The following is an 18,539-nucleotide window of genomic DNA, read 5'->3' as shown; positions in this document are numbered from 1 at the left end:
TATTGTTTTAGGTTTTCTGAGATGAAATTGTCATATTAAATTCCTTTGCTCTTATGTTAAATATGTGGACTACTATTTGGAGACTAGCTTCATCTTGGGCTATCAATATTGCATCGTCTGCGTAACAGAGTTTTTTATTTATTTGTTTCTCATTATGTGTCCTCTTCCTTTGTTGACGCTTTTGATGGTTTCATCCATGATTAAATTTAAGAGCATAGGACTTAATGAGTCTCCCTGTCTTATTCCACTACCTATGTCTATAGGTTCTGTAAGTTGCCCATCTACTCTGACTTCCATTTTCTAAAGTCTCTTTGTTTAATTCTTTCATCATCATCACGTAGCGCTACAACCCTGGGTGGATCTTGGCTGACTGTACAACTTTTTTCCAATTTGTTCGGTCTTCCATCAACCTAGGGCCAAATGGAATGTTCATTTTCCGGAGATTACTTGGATGTTATCTCTCCATCGCATCTGGGATCTCCGAGTGGTCTTTTGCCTGTAGGAATATCTATAAGTTTTTCGTTATGAAGTCTGAGCACGTGGTCTGTCCATCTTAGTCGCTGTGATTTAATTTGTGGGACAATATCGGCGTCATTGTAGAGTGCTTTTAATTCGGTATTGGTTCTGATCCAATACTGGTTTGTGGTGATGTCGTGGTGAGGTAAGAAAAATTTTTTAAGTATTTTTCGTTCAAAACGTCAGGGCTTTTCTTCGTTTGCTTTGGTTCACGTTTCGCATCGATATGTTAGTAAGGGTCTGACGATGATGAAACTTCTTGTAAGATTTTTTGATTTTATAAGCTTATCCAGTGCGAATAGACAGCGATTTGTAGATTGGATTCTGTCTTTTATTTCTTCAGTAACATCGTTATCAGCTGTGATTACGGCTCTCAGATACTTAAAACGTTGTACTCTTTCGAAATTAAAGGTGTTGACAGTCACATTTTGTCATATCCTGTCTCTTCGTGTCGTTCTATTTATACACATATATTTCGTCTTCTCTTCACTAATCTTTAGGCCTACTTCACTGCTCCTTCCATCTCGTTGAAAATGTCTTTTATGGATAGGATGGAGTCTCCAACGAGAGGAATGTCATCTACATATGCTAGTAACAGCTTGGAACCTTGGAACTGATAGCAATTCTGTTTTTATTTCGGCCGATCTCATCGCTTTCTCTAATACAGGGTTAAAAAGTAGTGGAGATCACGCATCACCCTGTTCGAGTCCACTGTTAATTTTAAAGCTGCTAGACAGTGCTGGACAGTTCTTTGTCCAGGTCTCCGTAGCTTGACGATATAATTCCAATGTATTTTATTTCTATTACATTTCATGACTTCAAGAAATATCAGAGACTGGACCGGTCTTGATTCAACATTCTTGTTTAGAGCAGCATTGGACAGATACCGATTTGCCAGTGTAGTTGCTAACCTCCATTAAAGGAGAAAGCACCACAAGAATTATTCCATCGTCGATATTTAAATAAAATTGTGTAATGTAGAATTCTATTCACACTTATTCTTCGTTTTATCTAATAAAAATGCTTTCGAAAGAATGTTCGTTATACACTATCACACTAGCATGTACTGGCACTAATAATTATAATTTTAATTAAATTATAGCTACAGGTGAAAAGCTAGGTATACAAATAAAGGATCTAGGTTAAAAAAGAAAAGCCAAAAGCAAAACACAGCAAAATAAATGAAAACTTTTATTAGCAAAAAACAAATAGAAAAACTTAAAGATATAAACGAATACTTTTTTATAACTAGGTAAATATTTTGTTAAATATACAATGATACATTATACTGGTAAGATAAATGAGCGTACCTTTCAGGTAGTGTGACCATGGCCTGTGCCTGGTGGCACATGACCTGTGCCTGGTGGCACAGAATATTGATTTACAGAGATCGTGAATGTGATGGCCAACTTCAATTCGTATTCAGAATGGAGGTTGAAAGAATCAAAGAAAAACTTACAACAAACTAGAGAGGTGGGCAGATTACTTTGTGAAACTGCTAAACCAAAAGCAAAATACCAATTAAATGCGATTAAAAACCGGACCGGAACACAACAATGATCCACACATCAGTGTGACCACATTATCACCAACTGTGCCTAGTGGCACAGAATAATAATTTACACATATCGTGTAGGTAATGGCCAACATAGATGCTCATATATCACTGATTCTAGGTTTGTAACCCACAAAATATTTACCTTTTTTAACACTAATCTAATTTTTTTGGCATTATTAATTTATATATACATGTAGCCAGTAAGAAAGGAAGTAAAGTGGGCAGGTTACTTGCCACAAGTGACTAGCCTTTTATAAACGTTTACTTGAGCCAAATTTTTTTGGATACTTTCCTTGCCTTAAAATTTGACTCTAGTAATCGTTTACAAAAGGCTAGTAAGTTGTGGCAAGTAACGTGCCCACTTTACTTATTTTCTTATTTGCTTCATGTATGGCTTACTGCTTATGTATGGCGTATTGCTTTCTTACTGGCTTCAAAAAGTATGTAATATACCTTTTATCCCGTAATATTTTTAATAACAAACATTATTAAGATTAAAAAAAACGAAAACTTATGCCACGATAATGTGATGTATTGTGTTCTATTTTTAAAATGAAATCAACAAAAATAAGCAAAACGACAAAAATATAAATCAACTTATATGTGCGAATCTACAGTTTCTATGTAAAGCGTCTGACAGGATTCTGAGAAAGGATAGGTGAAAAACATTACGAGAAAGAAGAGTGAATGGTAACACAATAGAAGTTTATATTGAATCGTAGGAATTCACAGCCAAGGTGTTAAACAAGTATACGTGCTGAGCCCACTACTCCTCTCAGTAGTGCTAGATGAGGGATAAGGTAATGGAAAAAACCAAGGAAAAGATGGGAAAATTCCCACTAGGATACTTGAAAATTAAAAAAACAACGATCTGAAATAATATTAGCAAGCGACATGGCTTTGAAGTGGTGGACAAATTCACAAACTTAGGCTCCCTGATCACCAAGGAGAACGTCATGACGGAAGAAATCAAGCGAAGGATAATCCTAGCAAACAAATGCTATTTTGGACTGAGTAGACATACGAAACTTAGCAGAGGAAATAATAAAGCCGCTGAAGATTAACAAGAGTTCATGAGAAAACGGAATCAAAGCAGAAATATTCAACGAAGGTGGACAGCTACTACTCAAACGACTATACAACTTAATAAAACCAATTAGGAAAAATAAGAAATTGCCACAAGGCTGGAAAATGCATCCAATATGCCTGATCCACAACAAGGAGTGATAAAAGATATCTAGCTACAAACCAAGCAAAAAAAATATATGTATTTATTTACAAACCTACATCAGACACATATAACTACACTTATCCAATTCTCTTCTTATTCCAACTTGAACATAGATGCTCATAGATCGCTGATTCTAAAAACAAGGTTAGTAACCCGCTGAATAATATTGTTTTGCACAGTTCATATACACATTTTGGTAATACACTTCTCCCAGAAATTAAAGCACCACCTTAAAAATAGGTCATTTTTGATTTCTCAAATTTCCTAAACTTGTCCGATTTAAGTGATTTTTTTAATATGTTGTAGCCTTATTCTTTAACAATATCGCTGTAATAATATTGTTGCTAGACAGGTAAATTGTCATTGTATACCGGGTGTACCAATCAAACTGTGACTTTTTTGTCAAAGTTCGCGTCAGCCTGTGGAATATTCCAGCATTTATAAAATACTGAAGCTAAAACCCAACTATACCCTCTGTTTTCTTAATATTCCATTTTTTTAATTCGCTTATGTTGGATAATAAAAAATTAGGCACTTAAGCAACTAGCCTTGTGTTTCGTTAATACAGGGTGTTTTTAAATAAGTATTGCAAACTTTAGGGGTAATTCTGTGTGAAAAAATAATGACAGTGTGCTTTATAAACGTATGCCCGCAAATTCCTCGTGAGATAGGGGGTGTTGAAATTATTCTTACAAACTCACGATTTATTTATTGCTCTAAAACCGGTTGAGATATGAAAATGAAATTTGGTGGGGTTTTAAGAGGTAGTTGTGCATTTTTTGAGATACAATTAAAAATTTTATGTTCACCATTGTATATAAAAACGGCACAATAACTACCTCTTAAAACCCACCAAATTTCATTTGCATATCTTAACCAATTTTACAGCAATAAATAAATTGTCAGTCTGTAAGAAAAATTTCAATGCTCCCTATCTCAAGAAGCATTTGCGTACATACGTTTATAAAGCACACTGTCATTATTTTTTCTGGCAGAATTTCTCCTTAAAGTTTGCCATACTTATTTAAAAACACCCTGTATTGACGAAAAACAAGGCTAGTTGTTAAAGTACCTAACTTTTTATTATCCAACATAAGCGAATTATTAAAAAAATGGAATATTAAGAAAACATGAGGTTGGGTTTTAGCTTCAGTATTTTATAAATGCTACAATATTCCACAGGGTGACGCGAACTTTGAGAAAAAATCACAGTTTGATTGGTACTCCCGGTATACAATGACAATTCACCTGTCTCGCAACAATATTATTACAGCGATATTGTTAAAGAATAAGGCTATAACATATTAAAAAAATCATTTAAATCGGACAACAGATTTAGGAAATTTGAGACATCAAAAATTGCCAATTTTTAAGGTGGTGCGTTAATTTCTCGGAGAAACCAAATATGTATATGAACTGTGCAAAAAAATATTATCCAGCGGGTTACAAACCTTGTTTTTAGAATCGGCGATCTATGAGCATCTATGTTCAAGTTGTGATAATAATATGTTTAAAACGTGATATTTAAATAAACGTGATCTGTGATCTGTGAATAAAAAATGGATGTGATGGATGCCATTATATTTTTTGAAATAAGCAGTAAGCCCAATAATTAAAATAATGCCAATAAACGAATACATATATAGGAACTATTTAAGTACAACAAGTATCTTTAGATCAACAATTGTTGACTTACAGATCAACAAGTTGATCGAACAAAAAAATCTCAAAACTAATAATAAGGTCAAACATGCTAAGGAAACAAAAAAACGACATTAAACGCAAAAACATGCTACAATTACAAACACGATAGTGCTGGTACTTCCTTGACAACTTACCTTTCACCATGGAAACGGGCATTATATAGCTGCCAGGGACTATCACTGCAGTGTTTGGCATTTTGAGAGCTTCTCCAACACTAGAATCGGCAATTATGAGGTTTCGGGATTGGTTATTGCAAGGCCCGCTTTCCGCTATAATCACAGGTCTAGAACTAGGTGGACTTGCATTATCAGTAGACTCTGTTGCAACAGATGCTGAGGCTTGTGACTGCTCGTCATCTGTTACCGACAACTGGACTACTCCTCCTGAACTGTCCTCACTACCAATGGTTAAGTCATCGGCATCGAGGTCTATAGTAGTGGTCGACTGTCCTGATTTTTTAACACCAGAACTCTTTTTCCGTTTAGAATTCTGGCTAGGATTTGTAGGTGGGTTAGATCTTCTTCTTGGTGCTGGTTTATTGTTTAGATCAGGAGAATTTCGCAACTGTTCTGCGTATTCAGCTAATATATCAAAAATTCTTTGGGTAGTATGTTCGTCTTCTTGTGGCTTTTGCTGAGGTTTAGGAATTGGTGAAGACTTTGTTGCGGTAGTAGTAGTGGGAGAGGTTTTTAACGTTTTTCCCTTTGAACTTTTAGTAATGATTTTTGGCATTGTAGGAGTAGAAGCAGGCGTTACACAAGGACTTGAACTTCCTTGGGAAGTTACACTTAAAGCAGGCGATGCAACGGGTTGTAAGTTATTGTAAGTCGTCACTACAACAACAGGGGATAATTGTGTGTATTTCTGTAACTGATTAACGTACGTAACACTTATTCTCTGTGGTGTAATTTCTTGATTTTCTCCGGAATTTGTACTGGTTTCAGAGGTACTAGGATTACTTCTTTCCTTGATCTGTTTGTAGACCATATCGAATTCTCTCAACTGTTCTAACGTTGTTGAACTTAAATTTGGTTGTGGATTTGCTTTTACTACATTGGCAGGTAATTGCAGTTGTACCGGTTTTACAATTCTAGCACCTTGCACTAGGGTTGGTCTTCCCGTGACACTTTTTATTTCCTCGCAATTTACTTGAATTTCCCCATCAGCATTTTTAGGTCTTCCTTGCAAAGCGGCTGCCAATAGTGCACTCATTTTGGTATGTATAACGCTATCTTTAACTAGACTTAACTGTTCATGACTTGAAGTAGCAATTCTGAACACTTGGCGAGTTGTAGTTCCAGGAGGTATTAAACTGATAGTTTGACCAACAGGTACTTGTCGACTGTATATAACACTCCCTTGAATAGGTTGTACATTTACAGGGACAGTTTTTGTAGTAACAGTTGCTTTTTTAGTCTCAGCGGTGTTATTTGTATTTGAAGATTCTACTACAGTTGTTGGAGACTCTGCCGATTCAGTATTATTTTGATAAACCGTTTTGCCAAACGCTTGTTGAAATTTAGGTAAAGACGATTTACAGATAAACTGCAGGATTGTACCCCCTTGCCCAGAAGCTACAGTGTTTGGATTCTTTACCAGTGAGTTGGTAGTCTTTATTGCACTATTCAAAATTGTTGGTTCACTACCAGCATCTATCTTCGCCTATAAAAAATATTATATTAAATATTATAGTTTACATGTTCGACCTTAAATTATTAAAACAATATAAAAACGATATAAAAAACAATGACTATATGACTAAAAAAAACAAACTAACTGACTATCTGACTAAACAGAGAATTGTTCACACGTTCACAGGTAGTCTTCATCGACCTCCATGTACTGTAATATAAAACGATATAACATTAATTTTAATATCCAATTGATTTGTTAAAGCCCTTAATTAATTTTAGACATTATTCAAGTTAGTTATTAAAAGTTAGTGAAAGCTTGTAAGTCAATCTGCACAAATACCACATGCATTTTTTAAGTATAATTTGACTGTCACTGATATGCTCATACCGTCCCCATTAATAGACTATGACTATGGGAAGTACTAAAAAAGACCAATATCTATTATACAGGCACTCGAAAGAACTAGGTATATGTATATGGAAACTCGACATCCAAAATTAAAAGCGGAAATAAAATAGCAAAAGGTTTCCTGGCCACTAAAAGGTTAGGGCAAGGATGGTATAATATATCGCCAATATTATTCAGTATATTGATGATTCCCTAAGACAATGGAAGAAGAAGTGCAATGGAATGGGACTACCGATACGAGATACGATACTCTACACGCTGCAGTGGCGGCTGGTCAAAGGAGGCAAGGGAGGCTTAGCCTCCCCATAATTTTGTTTTACACGCTACGCACTGTTTTGTTTACTTTGCTATTTTGCTTCGCGTTAGAGAAATCGCAAAAAATTATTTGAACAAGTTGTCCAAATAATATTCTAATCCCACATACCAAATTTCAGCACAAAATTCGCACTTTTAGTTTTTTCATTACTTGTAGTCGGGATCCTAAAATCGCAGAGGAGGCTGCTGGCCGGAAAATCTCACTTGCTAATGCTCTGCGTAGCCCAGCAGCGTTTAAGGTTGGTTTAGGGAGACCCGGTCTCCTAGAGCTGCACATCACTTAACGCACACGCTGCCCGGAGATCGGGAAAGTGAGATTTTTCGGCCAGCAGCCTCCTCTGCGGATTTTAGGATCCTGACTACAAATAATGAAAAACTGAAAGTGCGAATTTTGTGATGAAATTTGGTATGTGGGATTAGAATAATATTTGGAACAACTTGTTTAAATAACTTTTTCCGATATCTGTAATGCAAAGCAAAATATCGGTAATTTACCGTGTTTTTGCATTCGCAGAGTAAGCCGCTTTTAGAATTAAAAAAATTCAGTTGAGTATCTTAAACAATGTAAACCTTCAACCTGTATGGACTGCAAATCTTCAAATCTGTATTTATTTTGATATGCATATCTACTTACAGAGATAGAATTGTTAACAAATAAACGACACAAACTTTGGTAATACACTTTTACAATTATATTAACTATTGTTAAAATGATTTGATATTATGAAATAATTATGATGATATTATAAAATGTAAATAAAAAATGGTCAGAAAAATGGGGCCTTAAATTATATTTTTTTGGCGGATTTTTTTTGCTAGTGCAAATTTGTCTAGATAATTTACAGTTAGGTATATTGAAATTCTCCTGTTGAAAATCCTCCCCTATTGAAAAAATCACGAGCCGCCACTGACACGCTGCACTATGCAGATGACCAAATTGTAAGTACACAGGACAAGGAAAATCTTGAATATATGGCATGTAAACTAATAGAGGAGTATAGGAAATGGGATCTGGAGGTAAATACCAAAAAACAACATATCTATGAGTAGGAAGGGAAGAAACGGAGAACCTGAACCTGGAACAGGAGACAATTACAAGCTGCGATGGATACATATATCTGGGAATAAAACTAACTAGTACAGAACGATACGAAGAAAATATTAAAGAAAGGATAGTAAAAGAAAAACAGGTGATAGGACCCTGAATTCGGTACTGTGGGAAAAAAATATAAGAACAGAAAATACAAAACGAACACAATATTAAAACCAGTGTTAACCTATGGAGCTGAAGTCTGGCAATTACCCAACAAGTACAAAGATACGAGATGGATTTTTCGAGAAGGTCAGCAAGAAAATCTAGACTAGAACATGTAAGAGACGACATTAGACAACAGCTAGTATGGTACGGTCACCTAAGACGAATGGTGGAAAGGAGAATCTCCAAAAAAGTGTTAGAATGGACCCCCACAGAAAAACGAAAAATAGGAAAACCATCAACTATATGAATAAAGGGCATCTCCAAGGCGATGTCGGAAAGAAATTTAAGAGAGGAAGACTGCCACAATAGAAAGGAGTTGCGATTAGGAACGGAAACGCGTAGAACGCTATAAAACCGATATATACTGATATGCTAACATGATAGCCGTGTGTCAGATGTCTGCAATATTTATGTAATTCGTAATTTTGGGGCAATATACTTAATGAGTTGATTTTTCCGCGACTTGTGTTTTTGGCGGATTATTATTGAATGTGTTGAATTTAACTTATATGATAAATTGTGAATATAACAAAGAATCTTTTAAAAACATAAACATAAACTGTACACTGCTAATCAAAAGTCCAGTCCCCCTTGTATATTTTGAACGTTTCTACTCAGTGGCGGTTCTAGCCCGGGCAGCTGCCCAGTTTTTACATGACTTTTATACTATAATCTTCGTTAAAAAGGCACGTCATCTTGTTTATTCACCGGTTGTGTTCCCTTGCCCCCCCCCCCAGTTTTTTTGGTCTAGAATCGCCACTGGTTATACTTAAGAGTGAAATTTGGAGGGAGGAAATAAACGGACGTAGGTTTCTAAACTAGTTAAAACAAGTGACGTAATAGTGACATATCACGTTACAGCGCCACTGTGACCGATAATTTTAAATGGGACCTAAGTATAGTATATTGTATAATATAGTAATTGTGCAGTCAAAATATTAGTATATTATTAGTACCTATTATTAGTAAAATTATATAACAACAGCGCAAAAACAGACGAACCAGTCTGCAGTGCTACTCTGTGGCGCTACAAAGTGGCTTAGACAAGCGATTTTGTAGCGCCAATAATTTTGTAATGGACGCCACTAGCAACAAGGATCGGCTTGCAGCAGTCGCTGCAAGTGGCGTCCATTACAAAATCATTGGCGCTACAAAATGGCCAGTCTAAGCCACTTTGTGGCGCCACAGAGTAGCGCTGCAGAGTGGTTCGTCTGTACCTGCACTTATGTATGAAATGTACCTATATTTGTTAGTGGTTGAAGAAGATCGATTTCGAAAACTAGTAAACATGCAAGAATCTAATAGCTACCAATTGATTTCAAACAGAGATCTTTAAATTTGCATAAAATGTGGGTATACCGGGCATATTTTCAGTTTTTCTATTATTCCAATTGAATAATCTCGTTGATGTCAAAATTCTGAACTGGAATTTTTATAGGTTAGACCAGTGGTTCTTTGGGGGTTGCGTTAAAGGGGCGCGGTCCAAAAGATCAACTCTCATCAACAGCAACAGGCCTAACTTCACGCGCAACTTTGATATATCCAAAAAGCATATGCCCCAAGTTGGATACGACCCTATCATATTCCCACATAACAATGATGTTCGCATCATGTTCAAAGCATATACTACCAACATTCGACAGAGTATATTCTTTTTAGTACATGCGTAGTACAAGCATAGCATGTACCATAAAAACATTCTAAATTTCATGTTCTTTGCATATACTTCAAAGAATATTCTCGTGCCGAATATACTGAGCACATTCGTATACTTAGTATCTCAGAATATTCGTAAAAGTATATTCTTGGAATATACCTTCATCGAATATACTTTAAAAGTATGTACAGTGCCGGCAAAAAAAATCTTTACATTGCCCAAATAAATCACCAAATTTGAAGACAATTTGCATGCGTTCTGTGTACGCTTGGAGGGGAGGGTAGGAGAGGGGGATAGCGTACTTGCGACGGCAATTATCTGTATTTTACGGACCCCTTGGCTAATTTGGGGTATTCTGAGCGTTTGCACTGTAAACAGTTGGCTTTGTGAGGGTAGTCAGTGTTAAACTTCTTCTCATTTATCGTGTAAAGTTTGAGATCGTCAAATTCTAAATTGAACTGACAAATATGGGTCGAAAGAAACTCACAAAAGAGGAGAAGGTTCGTGTTTTAACATTACTGGAGAAAGGAGACTCTGTAATTACCGTAGCACGTGATATTGGTGCTTCAAGAGGGGCTATTTATCAACTGAAACCTTGCAGCCGAACGTTTCAGTTGATAAATAGCCCCTCTTGAAGCACCAATATCAGGTGCTACAGTAATTACAGAGATTCCTTTCTCCAGTAATGTTAAAGCACAAACCTTCTCGTCTTTTGTGAGTTTCTTTCGACCCATATTTGTCAGTTCAATTTAGAATTTGACAATCTCAAACTTTACACGGTAAATGAGAAGAAGTTTAACACTGACTACCCGCACAAAGCCAACTGTTTACAGTGCAAAACGCGCAGAATATCCTAAATAAGCCAAGTGGTCCGTAAGCTACAGATAATTGCCGTCGCAAATACGCTATCCCCCTCCCCTACCCTCCCCTCCAAGCGCAGACAGAACGCATGCAAATTGTCTTCAAATTTGGTGATTTATTTGGCAATGTAAAGATTTTTTTTGCCGGCACTGTATGTGCTTAACGCATACTTGTACGTATGTACTTTTAAAATATCTTAAAAAGAATATGTATGTATAGGAAGAGTTAGCCTTATAGATTATCAACTTATTATTTTTAGAAAAATTAATAAAATTTATGTATGTAGGTATCCCGGACGAATTAATTTCTTAAAATTGTTTTAATTGTAGGTATGGTAAAAAAGTTTAAAAATTAATTTGTATTAAAGAAAAAAAATTTCGTTTTCATAATTGAAATGAATTTACCATTTTGATTTTGCCATAATTATTTTTACATCGTTGGAGTTTATTAAATACATTCAATTACTGTTTATAAAAGAATACACCATTACCAGATCGTAAAAGATCGGAATAATGCAAACGGAATAACGGAAATGACCCTTCTCAGTCTACCTGCATAGGAATAAACAAATGTTTTATGAAAATGAAAACGCAAACACAAACACTATAAACAGGCACACGGCACAGTGCACAGGCATTTGTATTTGTATCTAATCTATAAGTCGGTTCGCTAAACTCAGACGCAAATGGCTAAAGATTTTAGTAGGTAACTTTTTTGTTTTTTGCCAATTTTGACAAAATTTGCAAAATTACTAAATATTTAGAAATTATTAACTATTTAGTAATTATTTTTTTGGCAATTTTATCAAATTGGCAAAATAACTAGCTTAAATCACTAGCCAGTTGAGTCTGAGTTTAGCGAACGGACTATATGCTTGATGCTGTGTTAGGAGGAAGACGAACGACAAAGTATACTAGGAACTAGGACTAGGAACATACATAATATGTTTATTTTGTTTGTGGTGCTTGGAAATATTAAATTCGTTTTGGCAACTCAATATTACTTAAATAGTAGGTAAGTACAAAATACACACACCGGCAAAATTAGCCGAACACCTTAGAAATGGGACATGTTTGATGTCTCGAATTTCCTAAACCTGTTGTCCGATTTGAGTGATTCTTTTAGTATGTTATAGCCTTATTATTTAAGAATATCGGTGTAATAATATTGTTGCTAGACAGGTAAATGTCATTTTATACCGGGTGTAACAATCATACTGTGTTTTTTTCTTAAAGTTCGGAACACCCTGTGGAATATTCTAGCATATGTAAAATATTGAAATTAAAACTCAATTATAGCCTTAGGCTTTCTTAACATTTTCTTTTTTGATTTTTGCTTATGTTGGAAAATAAAAAAGTTATGGGCTTTAACAACTAGCCATGTTTTTCATCAATAAATCCTTATAGTAGGGGAGGAAAGTCTGCTAAATTTGCAGTTACTCGAGCGTTATGGGGACCTATTGGATTGTGAAGAGTGGGTGCTAAAACCAAAAAAAGTTAAGATAAGTTTTCCATAAAGTGTGGGATTCTCCATTTTTTAATTTAATTTTCCATTTCCACCAATCGTTTTTTCCGATTATAGCGCCATCTATCCATAATTGGAAAAATGTTGCGAATAAAAGTTGCTTATTTTTAGGTCAAGAATCCAAATCTGCAATAAAAATTGGGGGCTCCTATTTAAGATTTTAAAATAACCCCCACCCCACCTCCGTGGGGAGTCGTGTTTGGTGCCATTCGATAGATTTTTGAAAAATACTGAATACGTGTATTTTGCAGTTTTACAATCTGATGTTCATTTCGCGAAATATCGCGTATTTAAAATTTTTAATTTACCCCCCACCTCTCTCCGTGGGGTGAAGTGTTAATATTATTCGATAGATTTTTGAAAAATATTGAACACGTATTTTTTAGTTTTTCAATCTGACGTTTATTTCGCGAAATATTCGCTTTTTTTGTGAAACTTTGTGACTCACCCATTTTCTTAAACCCCGCTCAAATCGTCAGATTTTTGAAATATACACTATTTTGCATGTACTTAACTTACCTTATCTTAATCTAACGATTTCGAGCTTTTCTAAGAATGGATTTTTTTTCGGCCCCCCCTTAATGAATTCCCCGGTGTTAAGAACCAATATGGTATTTAGGTATGGTATTTATGGTATTTAGGTACATTTACAGGGTACAAGGTTTCTCCCCATGTGATAATCTGACGCGCTCGAGTAACTGCAAAAATCCCCGGTTGGGCTCCCCTACCATCATGATCTGCTTAGTTTGAATGCACATGCATTTGAATCAAGTATGTAACAATCAATATTTATTTTTGCATGTTTTTTTACAAATTTTATATACAACATCGTCGAAAAATTAACATCAGATCGAAAAACTGCAAAATACACGTATTCAATATTTTTGAAAAATCTATCGAATGGCACCAAACACGAGCCCCCACGAAGGTGGGGAGGAGGGATTTAATTTAAAATCTTGAATAGGAGCCCCAATTTTTATTGCAGATTTGGATTCTTTACGTAAAAATCAGCACCTTTTATTCGACACAATTTTTCGAATTATGGATAGATCGCGCTATGATCGGAAAAAAACGATTGTTTCAAATGGAAAATTAAATTAAAAAATGAAAAGTCTCCCACTATATGGACAACTTAACTTAACCTTTTTCTGGTTTTAGCACATACTCTTCACAATCCAATAGGCCCCCATAACGCTCGAGTAACTGCAAATTTAGCATACTTTAATCCCCTACTATGAGAATTTATCGATGAAAAACATGGATAGTTGTTAACGCACATAACTTTTTTATTATCCCACCTAATTAAATGAATGAAAGTAAAATGTTAAGAAAGCCTAACTCTACAATCGAGTTTTATTTTTAATATTTTACATATGCTAGAATATTCCACAGGGTATTCCAAACTTTAAGAAAAAACACTGTATGATTGGTACACCCGGTATAAAATGATATTTACCTGTCTAGCAACAATATTATCACAAAGATATTCTTAAATAATAAGGCTATAACATACTCAAAGAATCACTCAAATCGGACCACTGGTTTAGAAAATACGAGACATCAAACATGTACCATTTTTAAGGTGTTCGGCTAATTTTGCCGGTGTGTGTATATAAATTTTAGTTATAGTTTAGTTTCACTAAATATTATATAATATTATTTATATCTAGGTATGATATTTATATATTCCGCATGTTTATTTTGATATGCACATAATACCTAAATATAATATATACTTACCTATATAATATTTATACAAATAACTAAAATTTATATGTACCTACTTACTTTCTAAATAATATTGTAAAATGTACTAATTACATTCTCGTATGCAATTTGAATATGTAAATACGATAGTTGGTTAAACCTAGGATGAGATTTGGTGATGCTGAACACATACTTCTGAGCAATATAGCACTTGCTTGGAATATTTTTAAAAGTATATTCTTCCCACATACTAAAAATATGTGCGGCTGTATATTCTAAGTATATAAATAGAAGGTTTATAGCACTTGCTTGGAATATTCTAAAAAGTATATTCTTGGTATATACTGAAAAGAAGTGCGGTAGTACATTCTAAGTATATGTTACAGTTCAAGTTGATTATCCAGTTGGAGTTGACTTTTCCTAGTTCGAGTCGGCTCAAACGGCTGGTTTTAGTAAAAGTTGATTATGAATATAAAATGAAGATTTTTATTCAACATTTACTAGTAAAAGTAGACTCCAACTAGTTAAAGTATACTCTTCCCAATGCCATTTAGTAAAAGTTGATTCACACAAACAACCGATTCTAGAAATTAAATGTTATTATGTTCAAATCGTGATATTTATAGTCCAGGCTATATCGTCGCCCCGTTAGGTAAATTATTCCAGTTCGATTTGTTTGCACAAACTTACTCAAAAAGAGGTCCTTATAACGACTCCACAGGGTGTCAGGTGGTACCGTAATCGAAAAATTGTTTTAACAATTTTTTTTAAACAAATTCACAAAAAAAATCACTTCGGACATTTTTTTTTACATCACTAATTTGGGTCATTCGGAGCAAAAGAGGTATTTTGTGATTTTTATGTAAAATTTATTGTTCTCGAGTTAAACGCGATTTAAAATTTGAAAAATGCGAAAATGACCATTTTCAAGGCTTAATAACTCAGTTAAAAATTATTATTATGAAAGTCAGAAAGCCACCAAATCAAATTTTGACGACCCCCCTACAAGGTACTGAAGAAATATTTGTCATTATTGTATTACTCAGCTGTTATTTTTAATTATTAACAGTGAGCGCTAGGAGCGTATTGAGGCAGGCGGCTGTCAATGTGAGTGCGACTGAGATGCACCATTGGACGGTCGGAGTGGAGGATCTTACTCGCACTCACATTGACGGCCGCCTCAATACGCTTTTAGCGCTCATTGTTGATAATTAAAAATAACAGCTTAGTAATAAAACAATGACAAAAATTTCTTCAGGATCTTGTAGGGGGGGGGGAGCTTTAAACTTTGATTGGGTGAGACTTTCTGACTTTCATAAAAATAGTTTTTAATCGAGTTATTAATCCTTATTTCGCGTTTTTCAAATTTTAAATCGCGTATAACTCGAAAACTATCAATTTTAGAGAAAAATCACAAGATACCTTTTGACCAAAATAATCTAAAAAAATTTGTCCGGAGTAAAATACTTAGTTATTTATAAAACAGTTCGTGAAGTAAGCTTTTTGCGCACGCACGCGATGTTTAGAGCACGAGCGAGCCGAGTGCTATACATCGCCTAAGTGCGCAAAAAGTACTTCACGCACAGTTTCATACAATATTTTATCTACCAAAAAACAAATAAAAAAACTGCAACTCTTCGTCACTGGAATACATTCCTATTTTACATTTTTTTAGAACTTTGACATTTAAAAATTCAAACTTTTGTCAAACCACAAAACTGTCAAATTTTTTTTGTAATTTATTGCTCACATGTCAGCACCATGACAAGGCGAAAGTTAAGGATATTTGATTATATGAAAGTGTGCTAAAAAACAGTGCGAAAAAGTAAATCCCATTTAAAATACATTATTACTTCAGGCACACTTTAAACCCTTCATGTACTGCTATCTATATTTACAATTTTCACACAATAAAAACTTACACATAATATGAGGTAGAGTAGATAAGAATTATTTTTGAGAATTTGGTTGACAAAAATTGGTTAAACAATTTTTCGACCGCGGTACCGCCTGACACTGTGTATTTGTTATAAGGATGTATTTGTTTGAGTAAGTTTGTGCAAAAAAATCGAATCAGAATAATTTCCCTAACGGGGGCGACGCGACGTTACAGCGTGGACTAATAAGTAGTTGAAACGGTCAAAACAAAGAGACGCACACTCATCAAAAATGCACGTGAGATTATAGAATAATCGTATAAATTGCAGGGGCGGCCCGTCGGGGTAGGCAAGGTAGGCGCCGCCTACCCTCTTCAAATGTAGTACAATAATATAAATTATTAATATAAATTACTTATTTCAAAATTGTAATTTACAAATTTTGACACAATATCTACAATAAAATAGCAAAAATTATCCAAATTATTTTTAAAAATATTCAAAAAATTTTCTCCGTAGTTATAATTATTGTACGCTCCTTGTAGTATCAGTAGTACTGTATAGATTCTATATTCTCCTTGGTCAGGCACTCGGGAACGTAGCCTGAAATAGAACGACGCCAACACCGAATTGACGTGCGATCTCTCTCTGTTTACGCGAGCAGGCCTGCTGCAGGTCTGCTCGTAGCGACCGTATTCTACGATTTTGAACGGGCGGATAGGCACAGAGTTTTATAGCCGGACCTACAAAATTTTATCAGTTGCTTCTCTTGTGTCTTGTGAAACTGTTTTAAAATAATTGTTTTTTGATTTTGGCTGTTATTAGTAGGTTAAGTATTGAATAAAACTAGGTAGGACAATTTAAATTTGTTTATGAAAACTGAATAATGTGTTATTAGATTATATAGATAATTAAAAATTTAAAGCGAGGTTAATTGTTAACTTATCAATTTATTCGAATAGTAAATTATTATTTGATACATAAATAAAATAAGTAATATTTGACGTTGTTGAAACGTAGGTGTGTTAGTTTTATTGGTGGAAAAACTTTAGTCATCGAATATGAATATTTTAAACGATGTAATATGCAGTTTGATCGAGACGCCTTTTTCAAGGCGCCAAAATCAAGAAAGATTAGTAATTATTTCAATGGGCCGGCCTTTACAAAATTTAACAATTTTATCCACAGATAAGACAATCAACCATTTTCGAGATCGTTTAAAACAATATGGTATGAAAATCATAAATGGCTAAGCGGAAGTTATTTTAAAAATTCACTTTTCTGTTGGCCTTGTCTGTTGCTCTCAAATTTGAAGCAAAATGTTTGGGTGAGTCAGGGATATTCAGATTTGAAAAATTTATCAGCTAGTGTAAAAAAAACATGAATCTTCGAAAGAACATTTAAACAATTGCTTAGATTTAAAACGGTTAGAAAAAAATAAACAAACTACTGACAGTGCTTTCGCTGGACATATTTCTCTATCTAATAAGATATATAATGAAGAAGTTGAAAAAGACTGAAGAAGTTGAAGAAATTGATGTTACAATTCTTTTAGCAAAACAAGAACTTACATTTCGCGGTCGTGATGAGAGCCATAATTCTTCAAACATGGGTAATTTTAAAGAAATTTTTAATTTAGTAGTTAAACGCGATCAGGAAATCCAGGATCATGTTAAAAAATAGAAGGGGTGTTCACGGGTTTGTCAAAAACAATACAAAATGATTTAATAGATTGTCTTCCCGATTACGTAAAAAATGAAATTTCAACAGAAATTAATGAAAGTCAATTTTTTTCTATACTAGCTGACGATACTACTGATATAACCGAAAAATCACAGTGTACTTTAACAATCCGTTTTGTTAACAAAGTTGGTCAGGTAACAGAAAGATTTTTAGGGTTTTTTGATGTTAGCGATAATAGATCTGCAGACGCTCTATATAGTTTAATTTCAAACGTGCTTGAGCCATATGATTACAAAAATAAATTAATTGCTCAATTTTACGATGGTGCAAGTGTAATGGCTGGCTCTTTAAACGGATTACAATCAAAAATTAAAGTAGATGCTCCAAAAGCAATTTTTACACATTGTTGCGCTCATAGATTACATTTAGTATTGCAAGACGGCTCAAAATGTATTACAAACTGTAGGATATTTTTTGTCGCCTACCCGAAGTATATGTGTAGCCTACCCGCATACTGAGGTCACGAGCCGCCACTGATAAATTGTATAATCTACTTTTACTAACAAGAGTTAGGAAGAGTCAACTTCAACTAGTAAAAGTTGATT

At 34.5% G+C, this 18,539-nt stretch overlaps 1 protein-coding gene across 1 annotated transcript in view; it reads right to left on the bottom strand.

The window, feature by feature from the left end:
- LOC114334981 (uncharacterized) overlaps positions 1 to 18,539 on the bottom strand; it is a 144,072-nt gene that overhangs the window by 22,061 nt on the left and 103,472 nt on the right. Inside the window, exon 7 of the mRNA XM_028285116.2 lies at positions 5,144 to 6,671. Coding sequence (XP_028140917.2) covers positions 5,144 to 6,671 — 1,528 coding nt within the window. The remainder of the gene's footprint in view (positions 1 to 5,143; positions 6,672 to 18,539) is intronic.

The sequence above is a fragment of the Diabrotica virgifera genome, chromosome 10 (genome assembly GCF_917563875.1).
Source record: "Diabrotica virgifera virgifera chromosome 10, PGI_DIABVI_V3a".
Taxonomy (NCBI): Eukaryota; Metazoa; Arthropoda; class Insecta; order Coleoptera; family Chrysomelidae; genus Diabrotica; species Diabrotica virgifera.
Note: the sequence above shows the minus strand (reverse complement) of the source record. Positions and strands in the feature narration are given on the sequence as shown.